Source organism: Drosophila grimshawi, unplaced genomic scaffold (genome assembly GCF_018153295.1).
Source record: "Drosophila grimshawi isolate 15287-2541.00 unplaced genomic scaffold, ASM1815329v1 contig_311, whole genome shotgun sequence".
NCBI lineage: Eukaryota > Metazoa > Arthropoda > Insecta > Diptera > Drosophilidae > Drosophila > Drosophila grimshawi.
The window spans coordinates 10613776-10632815 of record NW_025063098.1 but is presented as its reverse complement, the minus strand read 5'-3'; the positions used below and the strand labels follow the sequence as shown (position 1 = coordinate 10632815).

The 19040-nt window shown below is 38.3% G+C and overlaps 4 protein-coding genes across 8 annotated transcripts; 2 read left to right on the top strand and 2 right to left on the bottom strand.

Moving 5' to 3' along the window:
- Window positions 1-1448: 1448 nt before the first annotated feature.
- LOC6563208 (multiple epidermal growth factor-like domains protein 11) lies at window positions 1449-5129 on the top strand. The gene is made up of 7 exons (XM_032736945.2): window positions 1449-1565; window positions 1633-1799; window positions 1856-2471; window positions 3079-3207; window positions 3275-3441; window positions 3498-4906; window positions 4976-5129. The coding sequence occupies exons 1-6, from the start codon at window positions 1464-1466 to the stop codon at window positions 4888-4890; spliced, it is 2574 nt and encodes an 857-aa protein (XP_032592836.1). The 5' UTR covers window positions 1449-1463; the 3' UTR covers window positions 4891-4906; window positions 4976-5129.
- Window positions 5130-5986: 857 nt separating this feature from the next.
- On the bottom strand, window positions 5987-10908 carry LOC116805483 (protein takeout). The gene is made up of 6 exons (XM_032737608.2): window positions 10767-10908; window positions 10485-10577; window positions 10322-10432; window positions 6743-6775; window positions 6465-6611; window positions 5987-6400 (listed from the first exon to the last, which is right to left on the bottom strand). The coding sequence occupies exons 1-6, from the start codon at window positions 10858-10860 to the stop codon at window positions 6048-6050; spliced, it is 831 nt and encodes a 276-aa protein (XP_032593499.1). The 5' UTR covers window positions 10861-10908; the 3' UTR covers window positions 5987-6047.
- Window positions 10909-12165: 1257 nt separating this feature from the next.
- LOC6563209 (fibrillin-2) lies at window positions 12166-17727 on the top strand. Of its 5 annotated transcripts, none has more exons than XM_043215166.1 (6): window positions 12166-12333; window positions 12401-12567; window positions 12624-13891; window positions 14189-15903; window positions 16102-17398; window positions 17468-17727. In XM_043215166.1, exons 1-6 carry the CDS (start codon window positions 12232-12234, stop codon window positions 17521-17523), a joined length of 4605 nt encoding a protein of 1534 aa, XP_043071101.1. In that variant the 5' UTR covers window positions 12166-12231; the 3' UTR covers window positions 17524-17727. The 5 variants fall into 5 exon arrangements, with proteins under 5 accessions (XP_043071101.1, XP_043071099.1, XP_043071100.1 ...); XM_043215164.1 differs by having other exon boundaries at window positions 12167-12333; window positions 14189-14913; window positions 15112-17398; XM_043215165.1 differs by having other exon boundaries at window positions 12167-12333; window positions 14189-15507; window positions 15706-17398.
- On the bottom strand, window positions 17613-18871 carry LOC6563210 (protein takeout). The gene is made up of 4 exons (XM_001989689.2): window positions 18727-18871; window positions 18413-18662; window positions 18147-18280; window positions 17613-18090 (listed from the first exon to the last, which is right to left on the bottom strand). Exons 1-4 carry the CDS (start codon window positions 18833-18835, stop codon window positions 17744-17746), a joined length of 840 nt encoding a protein of 279 aa, XP_001989725.1. The 5' UTR covers window positions 18836-18871; the 3' UTR covers window positions 17613-17743.
- Between the last annotated feature and the right edge of the window lie 169 nt (window positions 18872-19040).

The following is a 19040-nucleotide window of genomic DNA, read 5'->3' as shown; positions in this document are numbered from 1 at the left end:
ATTGCATCGTAGAACTAAGCTAATTTATTTGTGGAAAATACTTTAAACAATTAAGTAGCTGTATTATCTAAGTATTTAAAATATATGATTCAGATGGTACAAAATATATGGTGACTGAAATAATTGCGTGATTCTTACCTGTAGGATGGGTATGACAAATTATTGTAAATAAAAAATCAAAGGAAATTATGTAAATTAAACTATTATTTTTGTATACATTTTCATACATTTGTAATGTATTTTTAATACAAATATAGCAGTCAAAGCAAAAAGAAAGATAAAGAATATTCATTTATATGAATGAATTTAAGTAGATTGGTTAATCTACATATTTGGGTCTTTATATACAAAATGTACATCGCATTCCAAGTCATTGTATAATGATGTGTTTTGTTTTATTTAGAATGACTTCATAGTAGTTAAGGTCGCTTAAAACGACATTTTATAGAACTTCGCCTTGGAACTTGGTTAGCTGACACCATTTCAATATTATTACTGTATTTATTGAGAACAAAGTTTAGATCTCGACTCGGAACCATACTGATAAATATGTATATAAATAAATAAATAATATATAAGCGGAAAGTTAGGCAAATATAATGTTTATGACTGGCGTAGCTGAAGGTTCCCCAAATAAAACCAAAGACAGCTCATGTTTCTATTTATAAGCCCGAAAATGAAATCAGTGACTTATGAGAAACGCTCGCTTCGCTTATCCTGCTGCTCGCTTCTCATACATGCTTGCACTTTCTGCTACGCGGTTTGTTCAATACGAAAATACGCTTTGGTTAAGAAGGTCTGCGTTTCTTCTTCGAAAAAGTTGATCTATAAAATTGTGTAACATATGAAAATATTGAAAAAATTAAATAAACTTGATCTGCGTATGCTATAAGAGAACTTATATTCCAATTTTATTTGATTTAGCTGCACAATATTAAAAATAGTTTTATGCTTACTTTCCTTTATTATTTGATTACAAATACATATGTAATTCTCAATGTATTTATTAAATTCCATTTTTTTTCGATTTTAATTTCGAGTTTATGGAAATTTTTTTGCAATGGGAAAGCGTATATAAATAAGTTGGTTTTTAAATTTCATAGTTGCTTTGAAACACATTGAAGATATGCGAAGTAAAGTTCAGGCGTTGTCCGCGTGGTTGAATTTGTGATAAGCCCTCAACGGCTACAGGCACAATTACGCAGAAAGAAATGTAAGTATTTAAATTAAACTAAATTGTTATGTGAGTCATTTAAAGTTGAGTCCAAGCATATGAAATTTGTGATACCCAAAATTGCAGTTAAACTTTTGCTCCAAGTGTAGATTGGTATAAAAGGGGTCTACTAAATCAGTCCCAAGACCAGTCAAATATTTTGCACACTGTGTGGATTCTTGCCGCTCTCATATTTTTTGCGAGACGCTTTCAGTCGCATTAGTTAGTGCATCAGAGTAATTACTGCACAATGCTTCTCCGGACGATATTGATATTTCTTGTTTTTCCTAGTATTGTATTGGCACAGATTTGTGTCCGCACGCAACCACGGATTATTGAGGGCAAACGGCAAGTAAGTAATCTAACTTAATATTATCAACAAAACTGTAATAAGGCTAATACAAACTTCTGAAATCCAGATTGTTAAAATAAACTTTTGCTGCATAGGCTATAAACGTGTAAGAGGGAGTCCCCTTAAATGTGAACCGATATGCACAAAGAGCTGTGGGAACGGAAAATGCGTGGAGCCAGAAACTTGCCGTTGCAACCAAGGCTACGAGAATCTCTACAATTTTATCTCTAATCGGTGAGTTTTTACCTTGAACTTGTGAATTTCATAATTCTGAATATTTTGTTTGCCAGCTGCGTGCCCAAATGTAAGGGCGAATGCATGAATGGCCAGTGCGGATCGCCCGATCTGTGTATATGCGCCGAGGGCTACAAGCTTAATGAGTCAAGTGGTAATTGCCTTCCAATCTGCAACAGCGGATGTTCTAATGGCAACTGCAAGTCACCCGGAAATTGCGTCTGCAACGAGGGATTCACGCTGAATGCCAAAAGTCAGATCTGTCAACCACAGTGCAAGGAAGGCTACCAAGTAAATGTTACCCTAAATGAATGCAATCCAGTATGCAGCACTGGATGTGATAACGGATTCTGTAGTTTACCGGAAATTTGTGAGTGCCATGCGCATTATCAAAAGGGCACCGATAACAAATGTGAACCCATTTGCAAAGACGGCTGCTTGAACGGCGTTTGTAAGTCGCCGGGAATTTGTGAATGCCTCACGGGATACTCGAAAAAAACCGAGAGTAGTTGTTCACCAGTATGTAAAGATGGATGTGTGAACGGATTTTGCTCTGCTCCTGGAAAATGTTCTTGCAATGATGGCTACTCTAAAGTGAATGAGAGCAGTTGTGCCCCAGTCTGTCAAAATGGATGTCAGAACGGATTATGTACTGCTCCTGGGGAATGCATATAAAATTGTGTAACATATGAAAATATTGAAAAATTTAAATAAACTTGATCTGCGTATGGTATAAGAGAACTTATATTCCAATTTTATTTGATTTAGCTGCACAATATTAAAAATAGTTTTATGCTTACTTTCCTTTATTATTTGATTACAAATACATATGTAATTCTCAATGTATTTATTAAATTCCATTTTTTTCGATTTTAATTTCGAGTTTATGGAAATTTTTTTGCAATGGGAAAGCGTAAATAAATAAGTTGGTTTTTAAATTTCATTGTTGCTTTGAAACACATTGAAGATATGCGAAGTAAAGTTCAGGCGTTGTCCGCGTGGTTGAATTTGTGATAAGCCCTCAACGGCTACAGGCACAATTACGCAGAAAGAAATGTAAGTATTTAAATTAAACTAAATTGTTATGTGAGTCATTTAAAGTTGAGTCCAAGCATATGAAATTTGTGATACCCAAAATTGCAGTTAAACTTTTGCTCCAAGTGTAGATTGGTATAAAAGGGGTCTACTAAATCAGTCCGAAGACCAGTCAAATATTTTGCACACTGTGTGGATTCTTGCCGCTCTCATATTTTTTGCGAGACGCTTTCAGTCGCATTAGTTAGTGCATCAGAGTAATTACTGCACAATGCTTGTCCGGACGATATTGATATTTCTTGTTTTTCCTAGTATTGTATTGGCACAGATTTGTGTCCGCACGCAACAACGGATTATTGAGGGCAAACGGCAAGTAAGTAATCTAACTTAATATTATCAACAAAACTGCAATAAGGCTAATACAAACTTCTGAAATCCAGAGTTTTAAAAGAAACTTTTGCTGCAAAGGCAATAAACGTGTAAGTATCAGTCCCCTTAAATGTGAACCGATATGCACAAAGAGCTGTGGGAACGGAAAATGCGTGGAGCCTGAAACTTGCCATTGCAACCAAGGCTACGAGAATCTCAACAATTTGATCTCTAATGGGTGAGTTTTTATCTTGAACTTGTGAATTTCATAATTCTGAATATTTTGTTTGCCAGCTGCGTGCCCAAATGTAAGGGCGAATGCATGAATGGCCAGTGCGGATCGCCCGATCTGTGTATATGCGCCGAGGGCTACAAGCTTAATGAGTCAAGTGGTAATTGCCTTCCAATCTGCAACAGCGGATGTTCTAATGGCAACTGCAAGTCACCCGGAAATTGCGTCTGCAACGAGGGATTCACGCTGAATGCCAAAAGTCAGATCTGTCAACCACAGTGCAAGGAAGGCTACCAAGTAAATGTTACCCTAAATGAATGCAATCCAGTATGCAGCACTGGATGTGATAACGGATTCTGTAGTTTACCGGAAATTTGTGAGTGCCATGCGCATTATCAAAAGGGCACCGATAACAAATGTGAACCCATTTGCAAAGACGGCTGCTTGAACGGCGTTTGTAAGTCGCCGGGAATTTGTGAATGCCTCACGGGATACTCGAAAAAAACCGAGAGTAGTTGTTCACCAGTATGTAAAGATGGATGTGTGAACGGATTTTGCTCTGCTCCTGGAAAATGTTCTTGCAATGATGGCTACTCTAAAACAACTGAGATTAGTTGTTCTCCAATTTGTAAAGATGGATGTGAGAACGGATTTTGCTTTGCTCCTGGAGAATGCTCCTGCAACGATGGCTATTCTAAAGTGAATGAGGACAGCTGTGCTCCGATTTGTGATAGTGAATGTAAGAACGGTCGTTGTTCTGCTCCGGGAGAATGTACCTGTTTTGAAGGCTACACCAAGCAAAGTGAGCACAATTGTTCTCCAGTTTGTAAAGATGGATGTGAGAACGGAGTCTGTGAGGCTCCCGAGGTGTGCAATTGCAATGAGGGTTACAGTAAAATAAGTGAGAACAGCTGTGTGCCCCTATGTGATAGGGGATGTCCTAATGGTTATTGTGAGTCCCCTAATAAGTGTAGCTGCAATGAGGGGTACATTAAAATAGAAAATATTTGCATGTCTGAAATGAGTGCTGAAAGTTCCAGTACAGCAAGAAATGCGAAAACGGAAATGCCTGTAAATGGTGGAGATATCCAGATGAATGCATGCAAACAAAGATGTTGGAATGGAACCTGCATTGATGGTAAATGCAGTTGTAATCCAAACTACAGCTTGACTGAAGATGCAAACAACATAACACAACTGCTTTGTCTGCCCGTGTGTGAGAGGGAGTGCATCCACGGTTATTGTGCATCTCCAGACGTATGCAACTGCTTCGATGGGACCATCGCACAAGGAGGCTTTGATTGTTCGAGCATTGAGGATATAGAAAATGCTGGTTCAACAGGCAGCATAAATAACTTTGTAACGAATTGGTTATTCCTGGTTTTGATTGTCATCTCTGTAGTTCTGGCGCTAATAATTTTTTCTGTTTTCCACATACTTAAGCAGCGCTTATAAAGCGTGGTGAAAAAAGGTATGTAAAGTCTGATTAACTAATCAATTTTGATGATCAACTATTATATTTTTCTTATCTTCCCTGCAGAAAAAAAATGTGGTGCTCGTTCTTCGGGAAATAAAGTCGAAGTGTTATGGACCTGAGGCATTAACTGAAGAGTAATCCATTAGTACTTACTTGGATTAATAATCGCATTAATTGTATTATTACATTATTACCTCAATGATTAATTTGTTTTTCATAATTCCCATAAACAATTTGAAAATTGTTGGTGTAATTTATGCATTTACCTTTACCTCAAGAACTGTGAGCAATTATCATAAAAAATAGTTATTTCATCGCTTTAAAATAATAATTGATTTTTAACATTATTTATTTATTAATAACAATTAATTTTTCGGATAATAATACAAATTCCGGTTTTTGCTTCGGATTTGAATAAATTCTTGATAACTTTTTGTAGTACTTTTATATAGTATTTTATTTTTTACTATCTTTGTGTTGTGGTATGGGAATATCCTCGACAAGGACGTTGAAAGAAGATGAGATAATCTGCAAAATCACATTTTGAAAATTGCATTTCTATTAATATTGTGATAATTGGCATTCAAATACATTTTGGGTAAGTAGATTTTGGTTTGTCCCTTTTGCTGACACTGGATATGTATTTTAATTTATTTAATTCTACATTTCTGTTGAATTATAATAGCTGACTCATAAATGTTAAGCAATTCTTATTAAAAATGAAGTTTAATAATTTCCTTTTCAGAGAAATTTCTCTTGATACGCACTGACTTTCATTGATCATGGATTGTAAAAATCCTTTAATATGTAATTTAATAATCTCCGGTATTCCAATCAGCTTCTTAAAAATATTCTTGTCCCTCAATCGATTTTCAAAATCCATTTTTATACGTTTTTTTTGGTATGAAATGTACTTTAATTAGGAATTTACTTTAATAAATTTGGTTGGCATTATCTATGTACAATTTAATGACTTCTGATTAGCTGACACTGAATATGTATAACTGTCATCACCCTGCTTGAAGGCTGTAAATATATATACATATATACTAAAGAATATTGAGCTTTTGCATTTATTCTTTAACTGTAACAATTAATTGAAAACGGACTTTTTTTTTTCAATAATCACATAATTCTACACTATAAGCCGCGTTTTTAGCCCATACAAAGCCAGGGAATTGGGTATATCCTCCACAAAGAAATTGGCGGGCATCAAATTGAACATCTTCTTCAGCAGATCGAACAATGTGCGCTCCACTGTTTCCACAATTAGTGGATGTAACGCTTCGTAGAACTCACGCCAGTTCTCATTAAAGAACTCATTTGTACTGCGTTCCACATCCTTGCTATGACCGTTGAACAGATTGTCCATATATGTCCAGACACGGCCCACATATAATTTAACACTCACCGCAATCGCGCTGAAGAAGGTGTATCCTCCCTTTTCATAGATGCGTGTCGTGGCATTCATAAATATATTAAGTTCATCTGTCAATTGCCATTGCTATAATATAACATAGTTCAGATGTAATAAAGGGCTTTATATAATTACCTATCTCGATAAATAAAGTGCCAGATCCGTGCAGTGGAATTATTAAAACGCGTCCAAGCATTTTGTAATTACCATCAATTCGCATTTTGGGAATGTAAATGTGATCCTGCCAGCTAAAGTCCTTCTTGCTTACCCTAAAATAATTGAATATTTTAAGTTATGTGCAAATTAAGGAAATATTGCAGTTATGGAAAATTTTCCCGAAGTCTGCATGGAAAATGCGTATCTACACACAAATACACAAATAGTATTTGTCTATTAATCACTATATGTATCTGTAACCATTTTTCCAAAGCCGCTTATTACAAGATTGGTTATTTTTGAAAATATGTAAAATATCAATACAACATTCCGATTACTAATGTTAATAACAGAAAATATCGATATTGCGCTCGATACTTTAACTTAAGAATACTTTTAATAAAATTTCTTCACAAACCTAGTGCATCACTTTCCGTTTTAAAACCCAACAGGTTATGGGCCCAGGCATAAAGAAAAAGTTGAATAAAACTAAGGTTATGCTGAAAAGCCGCGTTTAAGGTCGAGTGAAATTTTTTTTAGAATTGCATAATTTTGTATTGCTGTGTGCATTACCAACTAAAATTTTCTGTGTGAGAACAAGTACGAGTGCGAACGAATGTAATGTAAAAGGAAGAGACGAAAAATCATTCTTCACGTTGCTAAGTGCAAAAAACGGTGAACGACTGCTTAGATAGTGGCGCCACAGCTCATATGTGCGCAAATCAAAATATGTTTAATTCGTTTGAACAATTCAGTGATACAGTCACACTTGCTGGTGAAAAATCACTAGAAGTAGTCGGACAAGGAGTCGTCATGATTGAAACGGAATCGTCAACATTAAAAAACTCACAAACGTTCTTTATGTACCACTGATTATTGCAAATCATAGAAGCAATTTATTTCTGTGTGAAATAACCAAAACAATAAATGCAGTGTTCCTAAGTGGAAATGGCAAAAGTGGCAGTGAGGACATTATAAAATGGCATAAGAGATATGGACATCTGAACATGCAAAGCGTCAAAGAGTTAAATAATATGAAATTGGTGCGTGGAGTGAACTTCAACAGCACAAGCGAATTTGACTGTAAGAAATGCCTACAGAGTAAGTGTTGCGCGAAGCCATTTAATATGTCAGTCAGCAAAAGTGAGGATGTGCTAAACATTATACATAGTGATGTTTGCGGCCCTATAAACATATGTTCAAACGGAGGATCACGTTACTCTGTTACCATGATTGATGATAAATCGCGATATGTTCACATATATTTTATCAAAAATAAATCAGAAGTTCTAACTGTGTTTAAGAATTATAAGAACATGATGGAATGCCAAACGGGAAAACGGATCAAAGTACTTCGCAGTGACAATGGCAGAGAATATGTAAACAACGAGTTTGACATATTTCTGAAACAAAATGCGATCGTCCGTCAATTGAGAGTGCCTCACACACCCCAGCAAACTGGAGTTGCAGAAAGGATGAATCGTACCCTCGTGGGGATGGTGCGATGTATGCTGCTAGAGGCCAAACTTAAAGAAAGTTTCTGGGCAGAAGCTGTACATACGGCAGCTTATCTACGGAATAGATCGCCTACAAAAGCTGTGCTTCAGAGTACGCCATATGAGTTATGGACAGGGCGGAAGCCATCAGTTGGCCACCTTCGTACATTTGGGTGCTTGGCGATAGCGTTGGACAAGACACAGAATCGGAAATTTAGACCGAAGGGTATATAATACATACTGGTTGGATGTGCAGATCAAGCTAAAGCATATCGCCTCTACAACAGCGTCAGTGGTAAAATGATCGTAAGCCGTGATGTGTATTTTGTTGAGTCAACAACAGAATCAAGTGCAGTTGATATACCCACGTTACCCGATTTTAATTGCAGCAAGGTAATTACAGAAGTCCAATAGCAATATCAGCAGCAGAACCAGCAGCAAAGCCAGCAGCAGAGGCAGCAGCAAAGGCACCGGCGAAGATAACGGTAACACCGATACCAATAAAAGAGAAATCAGCAAGAAAAGTAACCGACTTGAAAGAACCAGTGGGCACGGATGGTGAAGACCAGGCGACGAGAGGCACAAGCTGAATCTTCTGAGCAGTGATGACGTCATAACACCAGAAACAGTGGAAGAAGCATTGGAAAGTCCACAGGCGATCGAATGGCAAAAGACCATGGCACAAGAATTCGGAGCACTGAAAGTGAATGGAACTTGGGAACCAGCCGAATTACCATCCAATCATAAGGCGATCGGATGCAGATGGGTCTTTGCACTAAAACGTGACAAAAATGGCACCATAGTACGATACAAGGCTAGGCTAGTAGCAAAGGGTTGCAGCCAGCAACACGGAGTGAACTACGACGAAACGTTTTGGCCAGTAGTGCGATTTTCGACAATAAGAATGGTGTTGGCCATAGCAGGTGAACTGGAGCTACATGTGCACCAACTTGATGTATCCACGGCATATCTAAATGGAGAATTGCAGGAGGATGTTTTCATGAAGCAACCCCGTATGTTTGAAGAACAAGGAGTGTCTGTTCTTAAACTTCGAAAGTCCTTATATGGGCTAAAACAGTCTAGACGGATGTGGAACAAAAAGCTGAATGAGATGATGACAAAAATTGGTTTTTCGGCCTGTCCAAGCGAGCTGTGTGTATATACTAGGCATACACAAAACAACATAAACATAATCGCAGTATATGTGGATGATATGATGATATGTTCATCAGATATTGGTGAGTTGGCCAGTATAAAAGAAAGCATATCTCGAATTTTCCAGGTGGTTGACAAGGGCCCTATACATAATTTCCTTGGTATGGAAATCAATAGGAAGGGCATAATAGGGGCGACAACGATTACCCAGCAGCAGCATGTGTTGTAGCTGCTTAAGAAGTTTGGCACGGAAGCGTGTCGGCCAGTATCAATACCGTTGGCGTCCGGGTACACCGCCAAATGTGAGAGCCAACAATGCAAAACGGTCAACCAGGCAGAGTACCAATCACTGATCGGATCATTAATTTATCTGGCAGTTACATCCAGACCTGACATTTTACATTCCGTATGTACGCTGTCTCAACGGAATACGGATCCCCACCAAGAGCACTGGGCAGCAGCAAAATAAGTGCTGCGATATCCGAGGACGACGTCTTCAATGGGCATAACATATGCTAAAACTGGAAATCCCATCAAAGGCTACGTTGATGCGGACTGGGGTGGACACGGACCGAAAGTCGTACACTGGATACGCATTCATTCTTGGCGGTAGCGCATTCTCATGGGAAAGCAAGAAGCAGTCGTCAGTAGCACTAAGTAGTACTGAAGCCGAATATATGGGAATATCGGAAGCAACTAAAGAAGCTGTTTATATTCTGAAATTATGTAACGAAATGAACATATACAGAAATATGAAAAGTATTGTAAGTCATGGCGATAATTTGAGCGCTATAAACTTAGTTAAAAATCCAGTTTCCCATGCACGAAGCAAGCATATGGATATTCGTTATCACTTCGTGCGAGAAGTTTTTAATTAGCTTGTGATTCAGCTGGAATATTGTCCAACGAGTCAAATGATGGCAGATATCTTAACTAAGAATTTGAGCAAGTCAAAACATGAAAATTGTAATAGATTGCTTGGTCTCAAATTAATTGTCAATAATGTGTATTGAGGGGGAGTGTTGAAAATATGTCGAAGATCAATACAACATTCCGATTACTAATGTTAATAACAGAAAATATCTATACTCCGCTCGATACCCCAACTTAACAATACATTGAATAAAAGTTCTTCTTAGTGTAAGCGCCAAACCTAGTGCATCACTTTGCCGCTTTAAAACCCAACAGTTATATTTGCGGAGATGGAGACGATATCGCTGTTTTCCTGATTGAATGACAGTTGGTCTTGTTTCATGGGATCTATCGGTCCAAAAGATTCCTCAATTTCTGGTATACCTGTAAAGTGAAGCACTATGAAAAATGTGGCCTCATTAAATTAGCTGCTCACCTTCAATGACTGCGTTGAGGAATCCCTGTATGGAACGAGTTGAGCAGTTAGTAAAGTCTGGCTCATTAATGCGACACGATTCAATATATGAGGCTGAAAAGCGAGCACACTTCGTATTGTTACACTAATTATTTAATGAATTTGTTTTTTGTTCTTTTTTTATATTTAAAAAGCATAATGAAGTGCATAATGTATTTATGTTGAAAACAGGCAGTTACAACACATTCATTATCATTAACCTGTTTACGGTAATTAAATCAATTCAAGTGCTGATGCACTTACGCTTTTCCGTATAATATTCAAGGGTCTTAACATAGGCGGGGCTGGTACAGAGTAAGCCAATTACGAGTACTCGTATGTTAAGCGATTTTAGCATTGTAAAAAGTTGTTAGTGTCACAGTTTCACCGCCCAATCGAGTTAGTCGCGAACAAATGAGAGATTTTCCAGCGTGATGTTGAATTTCATATGGCCTACGAATGCATAGCTTCTAACTGAGTTGTGCTGCACTAATGAATACAGCTCGATTTGTATTAGACGTATGCTGGCCGTAAAGCTTGTTTTTTAATTCAAGAACCTACAGTTTACATATATATTTACCTGCTCTGAGTATCGGTTAAAGCTGACTCTATATTGCATCGTAGAACTAAGCTAATTTATTTGTGGAAAATACGTTAAACAATTAAGTAGCTGTATTATCTAAGTATTTAAAATATATGATTCAGATGGTACAAAATATATGGTGACTGAAATAATTGCGTGATTCTTACCTGTAGGATGGGTATGACAAATTATTGTAAATAAAAAATCAAAGGAAATTATGTAAATTAAACTGTTATTTTTGTATACATTTTCATACATTTGTAATGTATTTTTAATACAAATATAGCAGTCAAAGCAAAAAGAAAGATAAAGAATATTCATTTATATGAATGAATTTAAGTAGATTGGTTAATCTACATATTTGGGTCTTTATATACAAAATGTACATCGCATTCCAAGTCATTGTATAATGATGTGTTTTGTTTTATTTAGAATGACTTCATAGTAGTTAAGGTCGCTTAAAACGACATTTTATAGAACTTCGCCTTGGAACTTGGTTAGCTGACACCATTTCAATATTATTACTGTATTTATTGAGAACAAAGTTTAGATCTCGACTCGGAACCATACTGATAAATATTCTTATATTCCAATTTTATTTGATTTAGCTGCACAATATTAAAAATAGTTTTATGCATACTTTCTTTTATTATTTGATTACCAATACATATGTAATTCTCAATGTATTTATTAAATTCAATTTTTTTCGATTTTAATTTCGGGCTTATGGATTTTTTTTTGCAATGGGAAAGCGTATATAAATAAGTTGGTTTTTAAATTTCATAGTTGCTTTGAAACACATTGAAGATATGCGAAGTAAAGTTCAGGCGTTGTCCGCGTGGTTGAATTTGTGATAAGCCCTCAACGGCTACAGGCACAATTACACAGAAAGAAATGTAAGTATTTAAATTAAACTAAATTGTTATGTGAGTCATTTAAAGTTGAGTCCAAGCATATGCAATTTGTGGTACCCAAAACAGCAGTTAAACTTTTGCTCCAAGTGTACATTGGTATGAAAAGGGTCTACTAAATCAGTCCCAAGACCATTAAAATACTTTGAACACTGTGTGGATTCTTGCCGCTCTCATATTTTTTGCGAGACGCTTTCAGTCGCATTAGTTAGTGCATCAGAGTAATTACTGCACAATGCTTGTCCGGACGATATTGATATTTTTTGTTTTTCCTAGTATTGTATTGGCACAGATTTGTGTCCAATCGCAACCACGGATTATTAAGGGCAAACGGCAAGTAAGTAATCTAACTTAATATTATCAACAAAACTGTAATAAGGCTAATACAAACTTCTGAAATCCAGATTATTAAAAGAAACTTTTGCTGCAAAGGCTATATACGTGTAAGAAGGAGTCCCCTTACATGTAAACCGATATGCACAAAGAGCTGTGGGAACGGAAAATGCGTGGAGCCAGAAACTTGCCGTTGCAAGCCAGGCTACGAGAATCTCAACAATTTGATCTCTAATCGGTGAGTTTTTACCTTGAACTTGTGAATTTCATAATTTTGAATATTTTGTTTGCCAGCTGCGTGCCCAAATGTAAGGGCGAATGCATGAATGGCCAGTGCGGATCGCCCGGTCTGTGTATATGCGCCAAGGGCTACAAGCTTAATGAGTCAAGTGGTAATTGCCTTCCAATCTGCAACAGCGGATGTTTTAATGGCAACTGCAAGTCACCCGGAAAATGCGTCTGCAACAAGGGATTCACGCTGAATGCCAAAAGTCAGATCTGTCAACCACAGTGCAAGGAAGGCTACCAAATAAATGTTACCCTAAATGAATGCAATCCAGTATGCAGCACTGGATGTGATAACGGATTCTGTAGTTCACCGGATATTTGTGAGTGCCATGCGCATTATCAAAAGGGCACCGATAACAAATGTGAACCCATTTGCAAAGACGGCTGCTTGAACGGCGTTTGTAAGTCGCCGGGAAGCTGTGAATGCCTCACGGGATACTCGAAAAAAACCGAGAGTAGTTGTTCACCAGTATGTAAAGATGGTTGTGAGAACGGATTTTGCTCTGCTCCTTTAAAATGCTCCTGCAACGATGGCTACTCAAAGATCAGTGAGAGTAGATGTGCTCCAGTCTGCAGAGATGGGTGTGTGAACGGATTTTGCTCTGCTCCTGGAGAATGCTCCTGCAACGATGGATATTCTAAAGTGAATGAGAACAGCTGTGCTCCAGTCTGTAACAATGGATGTCAGAACGGATTATGTACTGCTCCTGGGGAATGTTCCTGTTTCGCTGGCTATTCTAAAATAACAGAGAACAGTTGTTCACCAGTATGTAAAGATGGTTGTGAGAACGGATTTTGCTCTGCTCCTTTAAGATGCTCCTGCAACGATGGCTACTCAAAGATCAGTGAGAGTAGATGTGCTCCAGTCTGCAGAGATGGGTGTGTGAACGGATTTTGCTCTGCTCCTGGAAAATGTTCTTGCAATGATGGCTACTCTAAAGTAAATGAGAGCAGTTGTGGCCCTGTCTGTAAAGATGGATGTCAGAACGGATTATGTACTGCTCCTGGGGAATGCACCTGTAAAGATGGCTATTCTAAAATAACAGAGAACAATTGTGCTCCCGTTTGTAAAGATGGATGTGAGAACGGATTCTGCTCTGCTCCGGGAGAATGCTCCTGCAACGATGGATATTCTAAAGTGAATGAGAACAGCTGTGCTCCAGTCTGTAACAATGGATGTCAGAACGGATTATGTACTGCTCCTGGGGAATGCACCTGTAACGATGGCTATTCTAAAGTAACAGAGAACAATTGTTCTCCAGTCTGCAAAGATGGTTGTGAGAATGGATTTTGCTCTGCTCCTGGAGAATGTTCCTGCAACGATGGATATTCTAAAGTGAATGAGAACAGCTGTGCTCCAGTCTGTAACAATGGATGTCAGAACGGATTATGTACTGCTCCTGGGGAATGTTCCTGTTTCGCTGGCTATTCTAAAATAACAGAGAACAGTTGTTCACCAGTATGTAAAGATGGTTGTGAGAACGGATTTTGCTCTGCTCCTTTAAGATGCTCCTGCAACGATGGCTACTCAAAGATCAGTGAGAGTAGATGTGCTCCAGTCTGCAGAGATGGGTGTGTGAACGGATTTTGCTCTGCTCCTGGAAAATGTTCTTGCAATGATGGCTACTCTAAAGTAAATGAGAGTAGATGTGGCCCTGTCTGTAAAGATGGATGTCAGAACGGATTATGTACTGCTCCTGGGGAATGCACCTGTAACGATGGCTATTCTAAAGTAACAGAGAACAATTGTTCTCCAGTCTGCAAAGATGGGTGTGTGAACGGATTTTGCTCTGCTCCTAGAGAATGCTCGTGCAACGATGGATATTCTAAAGTGAATGAGAACAGCTGTGCTCCAGTCTGTAACAATGGATGTCAGAACGGATTATGTACTGGTCCTGGGGAATGTTCCTGTTTCGCTGGCTATTCTAAAATAACAGAGAACAGTTGCTCACCAGTATGTAAAGATGGTTGTGAGAATGGATTTTGCTCTGCTCCTGGAGAATGTTCCTGTAACGATGGATATTCTAAAGTGAATGAGAACAGCTGTGCTCCAGTCTGTAACAATGGATGTCAGAACGGATTATGTTCTGCTCCTGAGGAATGTTCCTGTTTCGCTGGCTATTGTAAAGTAACAGAGAATAGTTGTTCACCAGTATGTAAAGATGGTTGTGAGAATGGATTTTGCTCTGCTCCTGGAGAATGTTCCTGCAACGATGGATATTCTAAAGTGAATGAGAACAGCTGTGCTCCAGTCTGTAACAATGGATGTCAGAACGGATTATGTACTGCTCCTGAGGAATGCACCTGTAACGATGGCTATTCTAAAGTAACAGAGAACAGTTGTTCACCAGTATGTAAAGATGGTTGTGAGAATGGATTTTGCTCTGCTCCTGGAGAATGTTCCTGTAACGATGGATATTCTAAAGTGAATGAGAACAGCTGTGCTCCAGTCTGTAACAATGGATGTCAGAACGGATTATGTTCTGCTCCTGAGGAATGTTCCTGTTTCGCTGGCTATTCTAAAGTAACAGAGAATAGTTGTTCACCAGTCTGCAAAGATGGATGTGAGAACGGATTCTGCTCTGCTCCGGGAGAATGCTCCTGCAACGATGGATATTCTAAAGTGAATGAGAACAGCTGTGCTCCAGTCTGTAACAATGGATGTCAGAACGGATTATGTACTGCTCCTGAGGAATGCACCTGTAACGATGGCTATTCTAAAGTAACAGAGAACAGTTGCTCACCAGTATGTAAAGATGGTTGTGAGAATGGATTTTGCTCTGCTCCTGGAGAATGTTCCTGCAACGATGGATATTCTAAAGTGAATGAGAACAGCTGTGCTCCAGTCTGTAACAATGGATGTCAGAACGGATTATGTACTGCTCCTGAGGAATGCACCTGTAACGATGGCTATTCTAAAGTAACAGAGAACAGTTGTTCACCAGTATGTAAAGATGGTTGTGAGAATGGATTTTGCTCTGCTCCTGGAGAATGTTCCTGTAACGATGGATATTCTAAAGTGAATGAGAACAGCTGTGCTCCAGTCTGTAACAATGGATGTCAGAACGGATTATGTTCTGCTCCTGAGGAATGTTCCTGTTTCGCTGGCTATTGTAAAGTAACAGAGAATAGTTGTTCACCAGTATGTAAAGATGGTTGTGAGAATGGATTTTGCTCTGCTCCTGGAGAATGTTCCTGCAACGATGGATATTCTAAAGTGAATGAGAACAGCTGTGCTCCAGTCTGTAACAATGGATGTCAGAACGGATTATGTACTGCTCCTGAGGAATGCACCTGTAACGATGGCTATTCTAAAGTAACAGAGAACAGTTGTTCACCAGTATGTAAAGATGGTTGTGAGAATGGATTTTGCTCTGCTCCTGGAGAATGTTCCTGTAACGATGGATATTCTAAAGTGAATGAGAACAGCTGTGCTCCAGTCTGTAACAATGGATGTCAGAACGGATTATGTACTGCTCCTGAGGAATGTTCCTGTTTCGCTGGCTATTCTAAAGTAACAGAGAACAATTGTTCTCCAGTCTGCAAGGATGGGTGTGTGAACGGATTTTGCTCTGCTCCTGGAGAATGTTCCTGCAACGATGGATATTCTAAAGTGAATGAGAAAAACTGTGCTCCAGTCTGTAACAATGGATGTCAGAACGGATTATGTACTGCTCCTGAGGAATGCACCTGTAACGATGGCTATTCTAAAGTAACAGAGAACAGTTGTTCTCCAGTCTGCAAGGATGGGTGTGTGAACGGATTTTGCTCTGCTCCTGGAGAATGCTCCTGCAACGATGGATATTCTAAAGTGAATGAGAACAGCTGTGCTCCAGTCTGTAACAATGGATGTCAGAACGGATTATGTACTGCTCCTGAGGAATGTTCCTGTTTCGCTGGCTATTCTAAAATAACAGAGAACAGTTGTTCACCAGTATGTAAAGATGGTTGTGAGAATGGATTTTGCTCTGCTCCTGGCGAATGCACCTGTGACGATGGCTATTCTAAAGTGAATGAGAACAGCTGTGCTCCGATTTGTGATAGTGAATGTAAGAACGGCCGTTGCTCTGCTCCGGGAGAATGTACCTGTTTTGAAGGCTACACCAAGCAAAGTGAGCACAATTGTTCTCCAGTTTGTAAAGATGGATGTGAGAACGGAGTCTGTGAGGCTCCCGAGGTGTGCAATTGCAATGAGGGTTACAGTAAAATAAGTGAGAACAGATGTGTGCCCCTATGTGATAGGGGATGTCCTAATGGTTATTGTGAGTCCCCTAATAAGTGTAGCTGCAATGAGGGGTACATTAAAATAGAAAATATTTGCATGTCTGAAATGAGTGCTGAAAGTTCCAGTACAGCAAGAAATGCGAAAACGGAAATGCCTGTAAATGGTGGAGATATCCAGATGAATGCATGCAAACAAAGATGTTGGAATGGAACCTGCATTGATGGTAAATGCAGTTGTAATCCAAACTACAGATTGACTGGAGATGCAAACAACATAACACAACTGCTTTGTCTGCCCGTGTGTGAGAGGGAGTGCATCCACGGTTATTGTGCATCTCCAGATGTATGCAACTGCTTCGATGGGACCATCGCACAAGGAGGCTTTGATTGTTCGAGCATTGAGGATATAGAAAATGCTGGTTCAACAGGCAGCATAAATAACTTTGTAACGAATTGGTTATTCCTGGTTTTGATTGTCATCTCTGTAGTTCTGGCGCTAATAATTTGTTCTGTTTTCCACATATTTAAGCAGCGCGTATACAGCGTGGAGAAAAAAGGTATGTAAAGTCTGATTAACTAATCAATTTTGATGATCAACCATTAAGTTTTTCTTATCTTCCCTGCAGAAAACAAATATGGTGTTCACTATTCGGCAAATCAAGTTGATATAATACGGGTCTGAAGCTTGAGCCAATGATTAAATCTTAAGTACTTACCTGGAATTTGAATCACAGAAATTGTATTAGTTTATTATTTTAATGATTAATGTGCTTTTTCTCATTCCTTTCACCATTAGTGAATATATTTTATATAATTATACGCATTTACGTATCAGTTTTACCAGATTATAGAAATGCCTGACATGTCTGCTAAATTTATCACAAGATTAATTACATTGTATTTTATTCTTTACTGTCTGTGCCATATAGTTGCTGTGGAGTGGGAATATCCTCTACAAAGAAGTTGGCTGGTATCAGATGGAATACCGTTGACATTATTTCCAGGAAAATTGTCTCTACAGTTTCGACTATAAGTGGCTTCAGTGCCTCATAGAAATCACGCCAATTATCATTGAAGAACTGATTCGTGCTGCGTTCCACTTCTTTGCTGCGCCCATTGAATAGATTATCCAAATTCGTGTGCACCCGAGACATATTCAATTGCGCAGTCACCGCAGTCACATTATAAAAGGTGAAGTTACCCTTTTCGTATAGCTGGACTTTGGTTCGCAACAGAACGTCGAGATCATCTGAAAATTAACTTTTTAGAAGAATTACTATTTTATACAAAATACATTGAACTCACCGATGACTATTAACATTTTGCCAGAACCATTTAGAGGTAATAAGAGAACTCGACCAGCCATCTTATATTTGGCATCCAAACTCATTTTGGGTATGTAGATTTTCGTTTGCCAGTTAAAATCCTTCTTGCTGACACTGGAAATTTACATTTTAATAGATCATTTGACTCTTTGATAGTCAACATTATCATTTTGAATTACAAAATATAAATTTAATGTTAATAATAAAATTTAAAAATGCCTCTTGCAAATATCTATTTGTACGCACCGACTTTCCTTGATAATGATTTGAGAAAATCCTTTAACCATCACATTCGTTAAGTTTGAGCTTAAGGTTGCTACTTCATTGTTATCCTGCTTATACACAATGTCCTTAATATGCATGGGATCTAATGATCCGAATCTCTCTACAATCTCCGGTATACCAATATTGAGTTGATCAATCAGCTTTTGGATGCTGTGCGTGGAACAGTTGATAAAACCGGGCTCATAAATGCGACACGACGGTAAAAATGTTGCTAATTTCGTGATTGATAATCAATTGAATTCCATGTAGTTAATATTTGTCTAACGATCACTTACGCTTCACCGTGTAGTACTCAGCGGCAGTCACATTAAAGGCGAGCGAGTTGAAAATCAAGATTGCCAACAATCCGCCGCAAAAACTAAGCGAGAACTTCGAGACGTTCATGTTGAGTGTTGATGTGTATCTAAATGCGATTCTATATAGAGCTACACAGTTACATCAGTTATTTATAGCTGCCGAGCTTTGTACTGCTCGTTAACTATATAGTTCTTTAGTAAATGGAATGGAAACTTTAACGGTAAGAACAAGTCTGACAAGACGATGTATATACAATGTATTACGGTGTAATGTAATAATACAATAATACAAT